Here is a 17,076-nt window from a genome sequence, read left to right as displayed (position 1 = left end):
GTATAGGGTGTGTAAGAAGCAATTTCTATATAACTTGTGCTTTCCCTCCCTTGTGAGAAATTGATAGAGGATCCCTTGTGTGTAGTTTTCACTGTGCCGTTTTGCTCAGTTTTCACTCTGGTTCACTTGGTCTACAATTTAAATAGTGAGTGTGTATATTTTTCCTTGAGTTATTTTAACTTGCTTGATGACTGTGATAAATGTGTTTTAATAGAAGTGTATAAAGAAATAAATATATATCTACTTTTTAATACAAAGCTTTGGTCAGTGTTCCCTTGTCCCAGAGTACTGTAGGCTTAATGTGTAAACCCTGAATACTGCTCATCTCCCTCTTGAGATAAGTCTGACTGCTCAGCCACAGCTACCAACTAAATCTTTGTGGTACAGACTGATACCAAAGGGGATTTATTGCTCTCACCTGTAGTCCTAATCTTCTGTAGTGCTCCCTAAGGGAACTACACAGGATTCTGCCCAACAAGCATCTTTCAAGATATCAGTACATCCAACGCGTATTTTATGGTAGGCAAATTTCTTGTGTCTGACGTGGTCATAACGCTTGTATTGATAGAGACGTTAATCCATCACCATTCTCATTTCACCAGGTCACCATACTCAGTTTTTGAATACCAGGGGTGAGTCTTTAATAACCCCCTCATGCACCAGACACAAATGACTTACCAATTCGTTAATGATAAAGATACAGTTCAGCTCACACGGATCCAGATAACCACAATACATTTTAAAAAATGTTTTTAAAACACTGAGCTTCGATCACCTATGGGTGGGGATCACGGCAAATACACTGTTCACTAAATCTGCAAAATATATGGTATTGAGTAATCCGGTGGTCGGGTGTAAATGAGGTGCATGAAACATCGATTCATTTAGCGACCAATGGTAAGTTTGAGTTTACTTATTCTTACTTGTGACAATGTGTCTGTCTGTTTAATTGTCTCTGCATCACCTTCCATCGGTGTCTGACTTGAAGGTTCTAGGTAGAATTGACCTGAGTTATTGTTGCTCGCAATCAAACAGTGACTGTGTTATAATGGGTTGTGGGTCTAGTACGCTACCACACTACCTTAGCATGTGTAAATATCTCCCCAGAGGGGGCTCAAACTGTAATTTAATACTTTAAGTTCCCTGCCAGAGTCAGATAGCTTTTCTATTATGATTTGTTTTCCTTCTGACTCTTCAAGTGCACTGCCACAGTACTATGATGATTAGCATTCATTTGGGATTACTTGGTTTTATAGACTGTATTTTGCTTTGTTTGATGTTTTGTGTTGTATTTTTTGAGCAGTTTGTCTGTATGCGCCATCATGCCTCCAGGTCCATTGTACGTGATATAAATATAATAAACTAAACTAAACTTGACCTTGGGTATGTAACTCTTGTTTGAACTTATTCATTTTCTGATGAATTACTTTGTATTTATACTTGTGCTATGGAATAAATATGTGCAAAAATTGTCTTATCTTGTTGTTACCTTTTTGCGTTAATCACATATACACTTTTCACCTTGTATGGGACACAGCATTATTATGTCTCATGCGAATGCACTTTGACAACCTGTTCACAACACTTTGTTTATGGTACTATGATTTTTATGTCAGACTTGAAGACGACTCAGGTCGAAACACAAGTCGGGTGACCCTAAGAGAATAAAAGCACTTACAGATTACCTATTTGATGATATTGAATTGATTTCATATTAGCAGACTGTTCATCGAACTTTAAGGAGGCAGAGTGTGAATCCCCAAAACCCAACTTTTATTCAGTCACATTGGAATGTGCAATGTAGGTGTGCATTGTTAGATATTTTTTCGAGTCTTAAATATTACTCTGTTTCACCCATAACAATGAGCAGAAAGACAAGGGAAGTAAAGCAGAAGGCTCCAAAAAGTCATGTTAGAAGTCCAAACAATGCAAAAAGAAAGGGTTTCCCATAAAAGTCATTCGGGGGAAAGCAGCAAAAAGAAAATCTTTAACATCCACTCCTAGCTCAAATGCATTGACAGAAGAAAAAAAACAATTGGATGAAGGTGCGAACAGAAGGGGTTTTTGTAGGTAACTTTGCACACATACTGCATACTTGCTATTAGTGAGATGCCCATGTCCACATCTATCTTAAAGTTTAGTTAACAAGTTGTACTATTGCGTGCCAACTACTAGATGGTGAATTAGTCATCGCATGTGAGAATAAGAGATTCATGAGCTATAACAATATATTTTCACAAATACCTCTCTATGGACATTCTTTTCTTCATAGAAATACTATGCTACCACATATTGTTTTCAACCCCATTCCCCTTCAGAGAATTAACCTTGTCTGCTCGACCAAGCAACAACTAGATGAAAAATGGTAAGCTTAACGATTGTCTGTCTGTTAGAAAAGTGACCTCCACTCTGAACACTGCGGATATCTTGAAGAACTGGGATACCACCTATGGGTAAGAACTGTAACGAGAAAGAGTAGGACCATGTGTAATGAAAAGGACCAGCTTTAGATGGTTTCATTTACTTTCTGTCAGAGTTTTCCTAATACATAACCATTTTGCTTGGTTGTCACTGTAAAGGCTGGTGGGGGGCATCTGTATTTCTGCCCCCTATATAGTAGGGCAGAGCACCCCAGCCAAGGTTCTCTACATGGTAGCTATGGATGAGCAACCAAGGCTTAAGCTCTCAGGAGGTGATGCAGGCTGGTTCATAAGTGGTCAGTCAGTCCCCAAACCGCTAAAAAGGAATGTCCACACACTAGGTTATGTGCTAAAACAGTTATTTATATAAAAATAAGGTTCTGAGATATATACAGCATTCAATTACACACTTACTCTGGTAATTCTATAGTGAAAAATCTATACACTTCTATGTGGTACCACACTTAAGACTTTAGATTCCTTTAAAATGTATCCACTGCTGACAGTTATAATAAAGTATACAAATCACTCAGTAATGTCTTTCAGCGTAGATAATAAGGAAGGAAGGCATGTTAAGCAATGGCAGAATGCTCTCTTTGGATATAGATGCACAATTCTGAATGGGGGATCTCCCCACCTGGGCAACCTGTAATAAAATAATTAACAAGCCCAGTCCATAAATACTCAATAAGGAACAAGTTACTTACCTGTAACTGTTGTTCTCCAGCATGGGTCTGGCATGGATTCACATGCTCATGAATATTCCCCGTCGTCAGGCTGGGAATCCTCGGTAAAGAAAAAACCAGTATCAGTTTCGTTTCTGATCTGTCTTTCGTAGTAATAACCAATCACTGGTCTCTGCGTCATACTGACCACAGCCAATGACTGCCCTCTACCTAAGCACCGCCTCTGGCAGCCATCTTCAGATTTGGAAGCACGTGAAGTGGCAGTATGACCAAGTGAAGAGCCGCAGAGGGGTAGGCGGGAGGGTTCGCATGTGAATCCATGCCAGACCCATGCTGGAGAACAACAGTTACAGGTAAGTAACTTGTTCCTTCTCCAGCATGGGGTCTGGCATGGATTCACATGCTCATGAATAAAGAATACATAGCAGTACACACATGCACAACCACGGGAGGTGGCAAAGGCTCAACATTAAGCATCACATCAACTCAACATTAAGCATCTTACCTCCTCACCAGGCTCACCTCAGGCGAACAGGTTGCGCAGCACTGCTTGGCCGACCCTGGACTCCTCCCTGGAATCCCGGTCGACGCAGTAGAATTTCGTGAAGGTGTGCGTCGACCTCCACGTAGCAGCCCTGCATATGTCCAGCAGGGGCACACCAGATAGGAGCGCCGTGGTAGCTGCGATCGCTCTGGTGGAATGGGCTCTCGGACGGCCAGGCAGCGGTCGGTTTGCCAACCGGTGACAGCACATGATACAGCCGGAGAGCCATCTGGAGATGGAAGCCTTCGAGAGAGCCTTCCCCTGATTGACAGGTCCAAAGTTCACAAAGAGTTGTGACGTCTTCCGAAAACCCTTCGTGCGGTCCACGTAGAACTTCAGCGCTCTAGCTACATCCAGCGAGTGCAAAGTCCTCTCAGCCGGCGACGAAGGCGACGGGAAGAACACAGGTAACACCAAGGGTTCGTTGAGATGGAAGTCCGACGGTACCTTGGGCATGAAGGAGGGGTGCGTCCTGAGCACTACCCTCGTGTCGTGGAAAGTCAAGTACGGGGCCTTGCAGGAAAGGGCCTGGATCTCTCCCACTCGTCGTGCGGAGGTGATGGCCACAAGAAAAGCTGTTTTCCACGATAGAAACTTCAACGGGGCCGAGTGCAGAGGCTCGAACGGAGGTCCCATGAGCTTGGTCAGCACCACGTTGAGCTCCCACGCCGGGGCCGGAGCCTTCACCGGCGGGAACGATCTGAACAGTCCCTTCATGAACTCTTTCACCAGACGATGAGACCACAAGGACGTCCGCCCCGTGGTTCTGGTGTATCGGGAGATCGCAGCAAGATGAATCTTGATGGACGCGTGTGCCAGACCAGCTTTGGCCAGCGTCAGCAGGTACGGCAGTACTTGGGGAGCCGTAATCCGTAGAGGGTTAATCTTCTGTGCGTGGCACCAGACAGAGAACCTCTTCCATTTGTGTCCGTAGCATTTAAGAGTCGAGGACGCCCTGGCCTTTGCAAGAACCTCTCTGCAATCGGCCGGTATGTCGTATCCTCCAAACTCTAGCGCTGCAGGAGCCAGGCCTGCAAGTTCAGCGACTTCGGGTCGTGGTGGAGGATGGCGCCTCCTTCCCTGGAGAGTAGATCCGCGTCCGCCGGCAGCTTGATCGGCGGGGACGCTGACAAGTCCAGAAGGTCCGGGAACCATATCTGCCTCGGCCACGCAGGTGCGACGAGGATCATCCTGCACCGTGACCTCTTGAGCTGGTTGACGAGCCGGATTAGCAGAGGCAAGGGAGGGAACGCGTAGAGGAACAGGCCCTCCCAGGGGAACGAGAAAGCATCGCCCATGCTCCTCGTCTGGGGAAACCTGCTGGCGAACCTCCGGCACTTGGTGTTCGTCGCCGTCGCGAACAGGTCGATCTGGGGTGTGCCCCACCGTCGGAAGAGGCGATCCACCAGATCCTGCCGTAGTTCCCACTCGTGGCACGAGCGCAGCTCCCTGCTGAGTGAGTCGGCGATGGTGTTTTTTATCCCTGCCAGATGAAACGGCACCAGAAAAATCCCTTGGGCGACGGCCCAATGCCACAGGTCCTGCGCCTCCTTGGACAGCGCTGGGGACCTGGTTCCGCCCTGTTTCCTGATGTAAAACATGGTGGTGGTGTTGTCGGTGAAGATCCTCACCACCTTGCCCTTGAGGGACGGAAGGAAGGACCTGAGGGCCCAAAACACTGCACGGAGCTCCAGGACGTTGATATGCAGGGACTTCTCCGTCGGGAGCCAGAGTCCCCTTGCGTGCAGATTTTCGGTGTGCGCTCCCCACCCTTCCAGGGAGGCATCCGTGGTCACAGTCTCCTGGTGGGCTGGGGTCTGGAAGTCCATGCCCGCCGTCAGATGCGCGCGGGTGCCCCACCACCGTATCGCTCGTCGGAAACTCTCGTCGAGCTTGATCCTTTCCTCGAAGCTGCCCGTCGTCTGGATCCAGCGCGCATCCAGGAATTCTTGCAACGGGCGCATCCGGAGCCTGCACATGGGAATGAGGTAGATGCAGGAAGACATCATCCCGAGGAGGGACTTGATGGACCTCACTTTGGCCGCGTCGGCCACCAACATCCGTTGCACCTTGCCCAAGATGGTCCTGGCCCTCTCCTCCGACGGGGAGGCCAGAAGGGACACTGTGTCGAGCCTCGCTCCCAGAAACAGTGCGACTTGCGCGGGCACCAGGTGGGATTTGGCGTAGTTCACAGAGAATCCCAGGTCCGTGAGGAGTTGGACGGTCCTTGCCGTGTGGACCACGGCGAGCTCCCTCGTCTTGGCGCGGATGAGCCAGTCGTCCAGGTAGGGGTAGACGTGAATCCCCTCGCGGCGCAGCTGCGCCGCCACCGGTGCGAGGCACTTGGTGAATACCCTGGGTGCCGACCGTAGTCCGAAGGGAAGGGCTTTGAACTGGTAATGACGCCCTTGGACCACGAATCTGAGGAATTTTCGGTGCCCCTTTAGGATGGGAATGTGGAAGTAGGCATCCTCCAAATCCAACGACGATAGGAAGTCTCCTTCCTCCAGCTGACCCAGGACGTGCTGGAGGGTGACCATCCGGAACTTCTGCGCCTTGATGAACTTGTTCAGCCGTCGCAGGTCTAGGATGGGGCGCCATCCTCCCGTCTTCTTCTTCACGAGGAAGTATCTCGAGTAGACTCCGGAGCCCCGAAGCCTCCTTGGGACGAGTTCGATGGCGCCCTTTCTGAGCATCGCCTTTACCTCCAGGAGAAGTTGAGGGACGTGAAGTTCTTTCCTGGCCACGGGGGGGACGCGCGGGCACCTTCTTTAAAACTCGAGCGTGTGGCCCCGGGCCAGGGCGTCCAGCACCCAACGGTCGGTGGAGATGGACTCCCACACGCTGACGAAGCCCGCCAGCCGGCCTCCCACCGGGGTGCTTCGGTGGGGGCCCGACCCCACGGCCGGTTCAATCCTGCTTGGACGCGGCCTTGCCGCCTTGGCCTCCTTGGCGACGACGTCGGGGTCCGCTAGACTTGCCTCGTCCTCTGTAGGCCTCTTGCGACGACGAGCGGGCCGCTTGACGGTAGGAAGCGAAACCGCCGCCGGAACCTTTGGAGGCGCCCTTGCCTCCGCCGCTCCGAAAGGGCGTCCGTCGTTGCAGGACTCCAAGGGCCCAGGCCGTCTCAGTATCCGCCTTGATGGCCTGAAGGGAATCGTCCACTGTCTTCCCAAACAGGTTGTTCCCGTCGAAGGGCATGTCCAGGACTCTGGTCTGGACGTCCTGCCGGAAGTCCGTAGCTTTGAGCCATCCACGACGTCGAAGGCAAACGCCGTTGCCCAGCTGGCGGAACCCAGTGTCGGCGATGTCCGTCGCCACGGTGATGGCGTGGTCCGAGGCCACCTCACCTTCCTGCAGGATCTCAAGGGCCTCCGCCCTCTTGTCGTCCGGCAGAAAATCCAGCAGGGGAGCTATCTTGTACCAGAGCTCCCTGTCGTAGCGGGCCACGATAGCCAAGGCGTTGGCCGCTTTAATCGTCGTCGCTGCCGACGAGATGACTCTACGTCCCATAGCATCCAATTTCTTTCCCTCGCCGTCCGGCGGGGAAGTCGATGTGGAGGCCGCACCCCCCCCCCCGCTTTCTTCCTGGCTGCCGCGGAGACGACGGAGTCCGGGGTAGGCTGCGCCCGGAGGCATAGGGGGGCCGTGTCCGGGACCCGGTACTTTTTCTCGTACCGGTCTCTTCTAGCTGGCGTCGTGGAAGGGTTCTTGAGGAGGGAAAGGCCCTCATCCCAAATGTCGTCCAACAGAGGCACTGCGAGGACCGTCTTCCTCTTGGCCTCGCGCCGCTGAAAAAGGAAGCCTTCATTTTTCTTCTCCTCAGGGCAGAGTTGGAAAAGCTCGGAAGCCCTGGAGATCATGGAGTGGAAAGATCCGATCTCGTCGGGCGGAGAAGCCCTGGTGGGAGGCGACGACGGAAAATCCTCGTCGTATGCCTCGTCGTCCGTACCCGTCGCTGCCGTGTCAGTCCCCGTATCATCCCCTCGGGTGGACGGGGAGGAGGGCTGGACGGGGCGCGACGGTTGAAGAGGAGGTGGTGGACGGATCCTTCTTTTCTTGGTAGGGGGAACACCAGAAGGTCCCGGTTCTGGATCCCCCGACGGGAGAGGTTCCTCCGTCGGTAACGGTAGCCTCGTCCTTATCTCGGAGCATAAGGACTGTATGGCCAACAAAATGGCCGCCGAGTTGTCTTGCGGCGCTGGCAGAGGGGAATCCGACGGGCGAGCAGGGGCCCCGTCGGTATCCTCGACGATGTCGTCGTCGTCACCTGCGTCGGGGTCCATTCCGACGGGCTGGTCTTCTTCCACGCCTAGGCCGTGGCTTAAGACCTCGATCAGCTCCTCTTCTGAGGTTGAGGCGAATCTACGACGACGCCCTGCCCCCCCTTCTTCTTCCCCACGGAGGGTTTCACGGGGGTCCTATCGATGGGCACAAAGGAAGACTCCCTCCGAGGAGGCAGGGAGATTCTGGGCCCTGAGGTCGCCACCACTGGTGCAGCCACCACAGGCTGAGCCAGGGCCGCCGCGACCGTTTCGATAGAGGGCTTGGTCGGATGGATCAAGGCCTTCACCACCTTAGGTGCGCTCACCGCCTTATCCTTGAGGGAGGGGGCACTGCCACGCTCCTCCTCTGCCTTAGAGCTCGACCGGGGCCTCTCCAGGAGCTTCGCCGGGTGCTCGGCCTTCCTCTTACCCGACCCAGAGCGTTGGCTCGTGGTTGATGGTGCCGGGGAGGGTGCGCCCTGCCTGGCGCCCGTAGAGCCCGACCGTTCGGCGCTCCCGGTGCCAGCGGACTCGCGGTGCTTGGCCTTATGTTGGGCCCCCGTCGCCGGGGCACCCTCAAAGGTCTTAGAAGACCGCTCGGATTTCTTCTTCTTCTCGCCAGACGGGCTCTTACCCTCCAGCCAGTTGGCGAGACGTTGATGGCGGTCCTTCATGGTCCGTTCCGACATGTTGCCGCAAAACGCACAGTCCTTCTCCACGTGCGTCTTGTCCTCATGAAGGCAGTAAAGGCAGAAAGAGTGTTCGTCCTCCTTGAAGACGTTCTGCAGCTGGCATCCAGGGCAGACCCTGAACAGCTTTCCGGGCGTCGAGCTTCCCTTCTCCTGGGCCATCTCCGAGACCAGGCCTGAGAAGCTTCTGGAGTCCTCCGAAGTGTAGCTCGACGAAATCTTCACCCTTGAGGGGCACAGATGAATCCGACACGGGTCCCCGTTGATCGGATGTAGGATCGGTGGAGCTTGAGGCTCTTTTGACCGAAAGAATCGAAGTTTTTTGTGAAAAAGCGCGAAAAATAGCACTAACGCTCGAGAGCAATAGCACGAGGATCCCAACACATGAACGTGCGGTAAAAATCTGAAGATGGCTGCCAGAGGCGGTGCTTAGGTAGAGGGCAGTCATTGGCTGTGGTCAGTATGACGCAGAGACCAGTGATTGGTTATTACTACGAAAGACAGATCAGAAACGAAACTGATACTGGTTTTTTCTTTACCGAGGATTCCCAGCCTGACGACGGGGAATATTCATGAGCATGTGAATCCATGCCAGACCCCATGCTGGAGAAGCCTTGCTTCTTGATTAAAAAGTTCAACCACCCCAATGTACCTGAAGTGGAAGAGTTTCTTCGACGATATGCCATGAGGATGGATCCCCTTTGAAGGAGTCACTGGGCGTCGAGATCCTCGAAGAAATGTGGAACACTTGGGGTCATACAGCAGCTTTGACCTCTGCGGTGCTCTTTGACGATAGATCAGTTCCACGATGGTGCAAGTCCTGGGAAGGTGAGGCGTGCGGTAGACCTAGATGCAAAGTGTACGGTGCTGCAAGTAAGACTCTGATGGATGCAGGCCTGGCAGAGGGTGTCGGGAGTCGTGTTCGGTGGTCCTCTGGCCTGTTGGTGCTGCAGGCACAGCACGTACCTCTGGATAGCTTTGGTGATCGGAACTCGACCACGGGCAGAACCTCGGATCTTCACTCCATCAGTGTCCTCGGGATGTCTCTGTCGGCTTCTGGTTCTGGGAAACCCACCGGCCTTCTTTCCTCTGTAGGCAGCGACCTCGACTTTCTCTGGCGGGACAAAGTGGTCGGTGGTGATGACAAGGGAGACATCTTTTTCAAATGTTCTTAGGCAAAGTGGAGCTTCTCAGCTCCGGGCGTCGAGCAGCACGGCGTCAAGGTGTACCCGCTGCTGGGCGGCATGATTTGACTGGCTTCCAGCAGTCATGGAAATCTTCCGAACCCCGGTCGATGTCAATGGACTTTGACGACCCTCTATGTCCAGGTGCTCTCTTCAGGATTCTAAGCGGACCCCTTTTCCGGACGTCAGACTCACAGAACCGGCTTCCAGGGTGGCTCAATGAAAAACAGCAGTTTTTGCACAATGGTTCCTCGTAGCTGGGGGAGAGGTCTCCTAGCCAGGTCCTCTCTTGGATCAGTCCTCGACAGCTATTGGGTTACATTGAAGGAAATGCAGCAGCAATCTTCTTCTCCATCTGGGCATCGAAAAGCAGCTTCAAGTTTCAGCTTCTGAACAAATTGGTAAGTGAGAGGTCCCCAGATATACACATCTGACCCTCATTCAATCTGGCCGAGCCAGGCTCAGTCAGCCAATCACACAGAAGGGCATTCATGCAGGCAGGCAGCCATTCAGGCTATTCACTTCCACCCAGACACCCATAACAAGGAATGTAGATTAGGGGAAGCACCCAGCCTTTCAGCAGACCAAACTGCATTCATGTTAGTTTCAGGCAGGGCTGTCTCAATTCATTGTGGCACATACAAAGAAACCAGACACCCACAACATATAATGCATATTGGTCACACACACTATTCACACAGGTCCCACCCCAAGGGTGTGCCCACAACATACAGTCACTGGGAAGGCTCCAGCCAGTCTGGCCTGGACTTCCCCACAATATCATATATGGTTCTTCCACCAGACCGCCAGTCAAGGGAAGGCACAGAGTCAGGGCTTCCCAGCACTTTAGGAAAACAAGTTAACAGGTAATAGAAACCAAGAGGCCCCAGGGGCCATCTTGCCTTCTATCAGGAATCCACTGATTCCTTTGGCAGGGCCTGGGTATCCCAAAATGGAGGATTCTTGGAGCTCCTGTCTGTGGGCAACATACAGGTGCCCAAAAACATACACTAGGGGTACAGGGTTGTACTCCCACCCATGGCTGTCATAAGGGTATCCCAAGGGTCTCTGTTCACTACAACCAAAAAGAGGAAGAGCTGCACTGCCAGGGCTCCCACCTGGATTCCTGTGCAATAGATAACACAGAACATACATGATAAGGGAGTACAGGACAAGGACATGGAGGCCCTGTCCCTCAAATGCATTCCCAGCATAACTTTCACATTATGCACATGATTAACTGTAGAACCTGAATTGTCCCAATATTCGTAAAAAACAAAGATGATAATGCAGTTGGTTGGTAAAATGCTTCAAGCAAAGGGACACACAGGAGATGAAAAAAATGAACTTACCATTCAAGTTCAAAGTCAAAATAGCTCTTTGCTTCTATACAAATGTTCTTCCAAAGATCCAGGGGAGTGGTGCTGGACCACATTGGGCTATCAGAACTGTTCCTATTCTTCTTCCTCTTGTGCTTTTTCCGAGAGACAAGCTCATCAGCAGGGAGATGGGCTATAGGATTGGGGAAGGCACTGAGGAAACAGTTCAAGAAGTGGCTGATGGCGGCCGACAGCCCAGATAACTCTACACCCTGCAGAAAGACAACAATCCCAGATATCATATCAGACATTCACAATGAATCTCAGGGGCAAGGCTTGACTATCTTAAAATGTATATTTGTAGCAGAATAAATAGGGTTAATTGACCACTCTTTACCAATTTAAATAAAAAGTGAGAAACCACTAGGATCATAATATTGGTATCAAGGAAAGGACAGATCTAGATTGCAAGAACAAACAAAGGTTTTGATTACATATCTATGTGCCAAACATGCTTGCATGTATGGAAAACATTAAATACGTGCAACAGTATTTTTGCAGTAAGCACCCATTTTAGATGCAGATTATATGCACATGATGCCCTTTACTGGTTGACACAAAGTATTTCACTTTGTTTTCTTTTCTAGTTTTCTTAATGAGTATGGGTGGGTGAGTAATAGTAAGTGTGCTCGACTTAAAAGAACTTCACACAATGCTAATGAAAGTTGACGGCATCTTCGGATTACAGATTCTGCAGTAAACTTGATATTATGAATTGTATTATGCAATGCGTAATACAAATATTTTAATTTGAAAAATTAACACCATTCCTATGTATTGTGCTGGAATTTATACTGCCCACTGCTACTACTGCATGGTCTACAAGGGTTCTTGAGGCTCTGAAAAAGATGGGGGGAGGGGTTAATGTTCTTTTTGCATTTTCCAACCACTGACACCAAAGGAACACCCTCCCTCCCCCACCAACTATTTGCTAGGATTTTCATTGCCAGAGAGACCAGGCCCAGCATCAATTTCGGATACCGACAAACATTAAGTAAATCATTTTTGATTCACACTTCTTGCTCAGCTTATTTCTTTTGTGGAGCACTGGTCACTCCCTATGGCTACCAGTGCAAAGGGAACCCATTGTTCCTTGAGAGATTCTTTGTTGTTTCAATGTAACATGTCCCCTTACAGTGAAGTGCTTCAGGGGTACTTTGTATCCACGGTCCTTTTTCTGTTAACATTTCTTTTATTTATTTTTAAGTATTCAAAAAGGGACAGGTAGCATGGGAATTTATTCAACTGTGTTTTTCATTTTTAGTACACACACTTTTGTACGTTACTGTAGAATGCCATTTTGAGTACGACATACTTGGGCCATCTCGTCCAATGGCTATCCCTCTACCTTCCAAGATCAGGAAATGCCATATATGTTAAGCCCTTTTCTGGGAAAAACCTTGAGTTTCTCAGGCAAAGCGGATTTGTGAGTATCTGGCCAGATGTATTCTGAATCCATATTCCAGCCAGGGGTATGTCTGTCAATAGGCTTAGAGCAAATCTGACAAGGAGTGCTGAAAGTTCGATAGCGTGGAGAAGGAGGGGTTCCAATAGACATTCACTATTATCCATGTTCTCAGCCCACACCCAGTCCCTAGTTCCACTTTCAAAAACAAGAATGTTCCTGATGGAATTGCTAAGCACCTCTGAGGAGTGAAAAAAATAAGTTCTACAGGCTACCAATAGCCCTCCTGATGGTCTCCCTAACCCTTCACCAATTGCCAACTAATGATAAACTGAGAAACCATCTTCCGTCAAACCCGATTTCAACCATGTTTCCTGAAAAATAATTAAATCACATTGATTAAAAATATAATCTCTCCTTAGTTTATTTCTAAAAGAACTGGAGCCCCTCGTGTTCCACCCTAGCAATTTAACATTCTGCTTGGCTAGAGAGGTTTCTCTGGGAGCCCCAATTTTTGAAAGACTTGGGATATAATCTCAGGCACCAAGGCCCAGACATTTGTATTGAATTCAAATGTATGCGACTCATTCCCCTTTGTTTATCACACTTCATCCAATCCTTACTAGGATAAACAGACTTAATTTCCACTTGCCCATTTGTATTATTGTTAGTTTTACAGTTAATTCTGTTCAACATCTCAGAGGAGACTTCATAACCCAAGACGAACAATCCCTCTCTTGCAGCCAGAATAGCTTTAACCCCCCAACCTTGATTTCACACCCATTTCCACGATGTCTGTACATTGGGGGAGAGGAATTTGAATGTAGTCAATATCGACCGAGGTGAAATAATACAAGTCTGGTACACCCTTGAATATAGATAGGATTGTACTCCGATTCAGCGGCTTTCGTCTTGTACTAGTCTCTGCCACACATTGCATGTACAATTTGGGGGCGGATCTTGGTTGAAAACCCCTCGGTCGTATTTCTGAATCAACATGGCGTTTGCCCGCCTCATTAGAACAGTTACACTGGAATGGACCTTGAGCTGGAGATGGCCCTACACACCCAGGGTGTTGATCAAACTTGATCTTATTTTGGTCAGATGAAGTTACCTTAATCAGGCAATCCACCTGCTGTTCAGTTCCACAGTTTATACTATCTCTTACATTCTCTGTTTGAGAGTTTGTGCAAGTCATTGCACTTTGGTTCGAGTCTTTTGAGGCATAGCCAGGTTTCCAGAATTTAGAGATATATCCTTAGACATTTTCAATCCAGATGTCCCTCTCAAAAAGATGGGTGCAATGTCCCTTGGATTACATTGTGTCTGAGTCTGAACTGCAATAGTTATCGCAATGATATCAGGTTCAGAGCTCGAAATTTTGGAACTCAATTTCTTCTTTGCTTTTTTCCCCCTTTTATCAGAGTTCAGTGTGACTTCCTGGTCTTTTTACCTTTCTGATGTTTTTTTTTTCTTTTCCTGAATCTCTGAAGTTACCAATTCCCCCACCAATTCAATATGTTGTCTTTTCCGCTTCTTTTTACTTTTCCCATTTAACTGGAGGGATTAATTCAATCGTTTTCTTCACTGAATCTTGTTCTTTAGATGGGATAGAACTTTGTTTTGAGTTTCTATGATTATCTTCTTCTGAAATCTGTGCCAACGCACAAATTCCTGCACTGTAGAAGTTGACAATGGAGTATCATCCAAGAGCATGAGAGAGGGTTCCAGCAGGCCTTTATCTGACCCTGAGGTACACCTGGAGTGATGTAAACAGTGACCTCCTCGATTAGCATCCCGCAATATATCGCTTAATGATTTAAATTCAACGTTTACTCCCTCCCATTGACCCTTCAAAAATGACAAATTGTCGGAATGTTTAGTTTCAAATCAGATCTGTGTGAGGGCATCCCCTATGGTGGAGTTTATTACGGATTTTAGGCCACCATTGTTGTTTCACTCTCACCCATATCTTTTGTTAATTCCAACAGGATTCCTGTGTGTTGCTGTAATTCTCTCAATATTTCCAAAACCGTGACCAATGAGGTCAATACAAAGTTCAATGCAGAGAGTGTGGGAAATGAAACAACAGCTAGATTACTCCCCTGAATCTGAATATCCTTGAATTGATTTCTTTGGCGATAGGAACGGACAAATACTCCCTTTCGTCAGTTCTTATTGAATTTGTCTTCCCCTCGTTTGTAAGCTGTGTATTGCCTGGAACAGGGTTAAGTTCAAATGAAGATTCCAGCGAGACATGGGAATCAATGCTGCCTTCTCTCTCCTCCATACTCGACTTTGGATGAAGTTGATGTGTTATATTAGAATTGTTCCCCTTCCTCCAGGTACATGGATCCTTGTCGGTTTCCACCAGGATGAAATCATTCAGACTGCAAGTCCTTCTTGCAGGGAAGAACTCCGATATAGTATTTTTCAAGGTGGTCGCTGTTAAAGTATACTCTGTATTTGTAACCAAAACATCAGTCAGGGAAGGATGGTTCGGCGTGGAGACCTATATAGATACCAATCTATTCATCGTCATTTCCTTCATTCCAGAGACTGCTGGAACTTGACTAGCAGCCACAAAATTACTTTCCAATAGATTGAATCTGCAGCAGTGAATATGCTTAGGTTTGAAAATGGATTTAGTTGGATTTGCTGATTTGCCCCTGTCCAAGCGTTAAGTTCCACTTCCGGTGCCCTTAGATCGTCTTTCAGCGCTCCGCTCCTTAAATTATAAGAGCGGGTCATGCTGGTAAAAATGCACAGCATTAGTTTAACTCGCCAGGGGACAGCAAACAAGAGACTTCAAAATCCACAAATCAAGTGGGTGGATTGATCTGTATGAGCAGCAGAAAGGCTTTAAGGCACGCCTGAAGTCACTGCTCAATCAATCATAATAGGTTTACACTTAGCCCGAATACATTCTCTACATCTAGCAGCCCAAAGGCTAAAACAGCCCAGTCACTGCTGTTGCTGAACTAACTGAAGGTAATTAAATCCCTATTGCGACACTCAAGTAATATATAACATGGATTACGTAAATAGAAGTAAACACCAGTACCACACTCTGCGCTATTGCATCCGGAGGACTTTATGTAGTAGATGCAGGCATGTTCAAATAGATATGAGCAAAGGTGTGTCCTTTTTTTTGTATAGGGGGCTGTGGTGGATGAGGAAGTACATATATAACAAAGGCAAGTGATCCCACCACTAGCTACCCTGCTTCCCAAAAACACATGCAGATGCATGCATGGCAAAAACTGAAAGTCCGCCTCCAGTAGAAAGGCCAGAAAAGAAAGACTGGTTGTCTGGCACACAGCAAACCACAGTATCGCCACACTCCGCTGAAACAATTTAATTGTGAAACTACCTTAGATAGAAAGGTTGGATTCTCAAAACAACATTCTTCTTGTAAAAGGTGATATAGAGGCTTGCACGAAAGAGCCTACAAATTACGGACTATGCGCCGATGTAATGGCTGTTAAGAAAACAGTTTTCGGGGTCAACATCCTTTGAGGACATGAATGTAGTGCCTCAAAAGGAGCACCCACAAGGAATTTCAGCACAAGGTTCGGGTCCCACACTGGTATAATTAAAGGGACCGGTGGGAACACATTAGTAAGCTCCTTCAAAATTGGACTACAATAGGGATCTTAAAATAGGATCCCTGCGCTGAGGCAAGCGCTTAAAAATAGAAAGCGCTGCTAGATAGCCTTTTACAATGGCAACCTGAAGTCCCTGATGGGCCAAATCGAGCAACAAGGAAAACAATACCGATGAGACGCAAGCAAAAGGATCCACATTCTTATCTCTGCACAGCTGCAAAATGCATTCCAATGGCAGAGGTACAGAGACTTTGTTGCTGGTCTTCCAGCCGAAAGGAACACTAACAGTACGCCTTCCGGGAGGTCCCAATATTTGTATCTCAACCTCCCAGAAACCAGGCGTGAACGTTGAGAGTACTGATCTGTGGGTGTAGAACGCCACCTCCCCTCCTGTAAGAGCAGGTTCTCTTGGGGTAGATGAATCAGAGGGCAGATGGACATATCCAGAAGGTCCAGGTACCACTTCTTCCTGGCCCAATCCAGCGCAATCGGGATCATAGATTTCCCGAACCCCCTCAACCTCGTGAAGAATGATGGGGACTGGAGGAAATGCGTATAGGAGCGGTAAATCCCAGTCCACTACAAATATGTCTCCCAGAGTGTTAGGCAGAATCCTGTGCAGTTCCCTTAGGGAGCACTACAGAAGATTAAGACTACAGGTATGAGCAATAAATCCCCTTTGGTATCAGTCTGTACAACAAAGATTTAGTTTGTAGCTGTGGCTAAGCAGTCAGACTTATCTCAAGAGGGAGATGAGCAGTATTCGGGGTTTACACAGTAACACTGACCAAAGCTTTGTATTAAAAAGAATATATATATTTATTTTGCACATTTCTAGTTCAATACCTTAATCACAATTAATAAAGCAAGTTAAAATCAGTCAAGAAAAGTAAACA

The 17,076-nt window shown here is 48.4% G+C and overlaps 1 protein-coding gene across 4 annotated transcripts in view; it reads right to left on the bottom strand.

Moving 5' to 3' along the window:
- The window catches only part of CLUH (clustered mitochondria homolog), a 2,231,193-nt gene that overhangs the window by 717,200 nt on the left and 1,496,917 nt on the right, over positions 1 to 17,076 (bottom strand). For all 4 annotated transcript variants that reach the window (XM_069615061.1, XM_069615063.1, XM_069615062.1 and 1 more), the window contains exon 16: positions 11,141 to 11,379. In XM_069615061.1, the coding sequence (XP_069471162.1) occupies positions 11,141 to 11,379 (239 nt within the window). The remainder of the gene's footprint in view (positions 1 to 11,140; positions 11,380 to 17,076) is intronic.

The sequence above is a fragment of the Ambystoma mexicanum genome, chromosome 9, assembly GCF_040938575.1.
Source record: "Ambystoma mexicanum isolate Mex_15411 chromosome 9, UKY_AmexF1_1, whole genome shotgun sequence".
Classification (NCBI taxonomy): domain Eukaryota; kingdom Metazoa; phylum Chordata; class Amphibia; order Caudata; family Ambystomatidae; genus Ambystoma; species Ambystoma mexicanum.
This window is presented reverse-complemented; position numbering and strand designations above follow the sequence as displayed.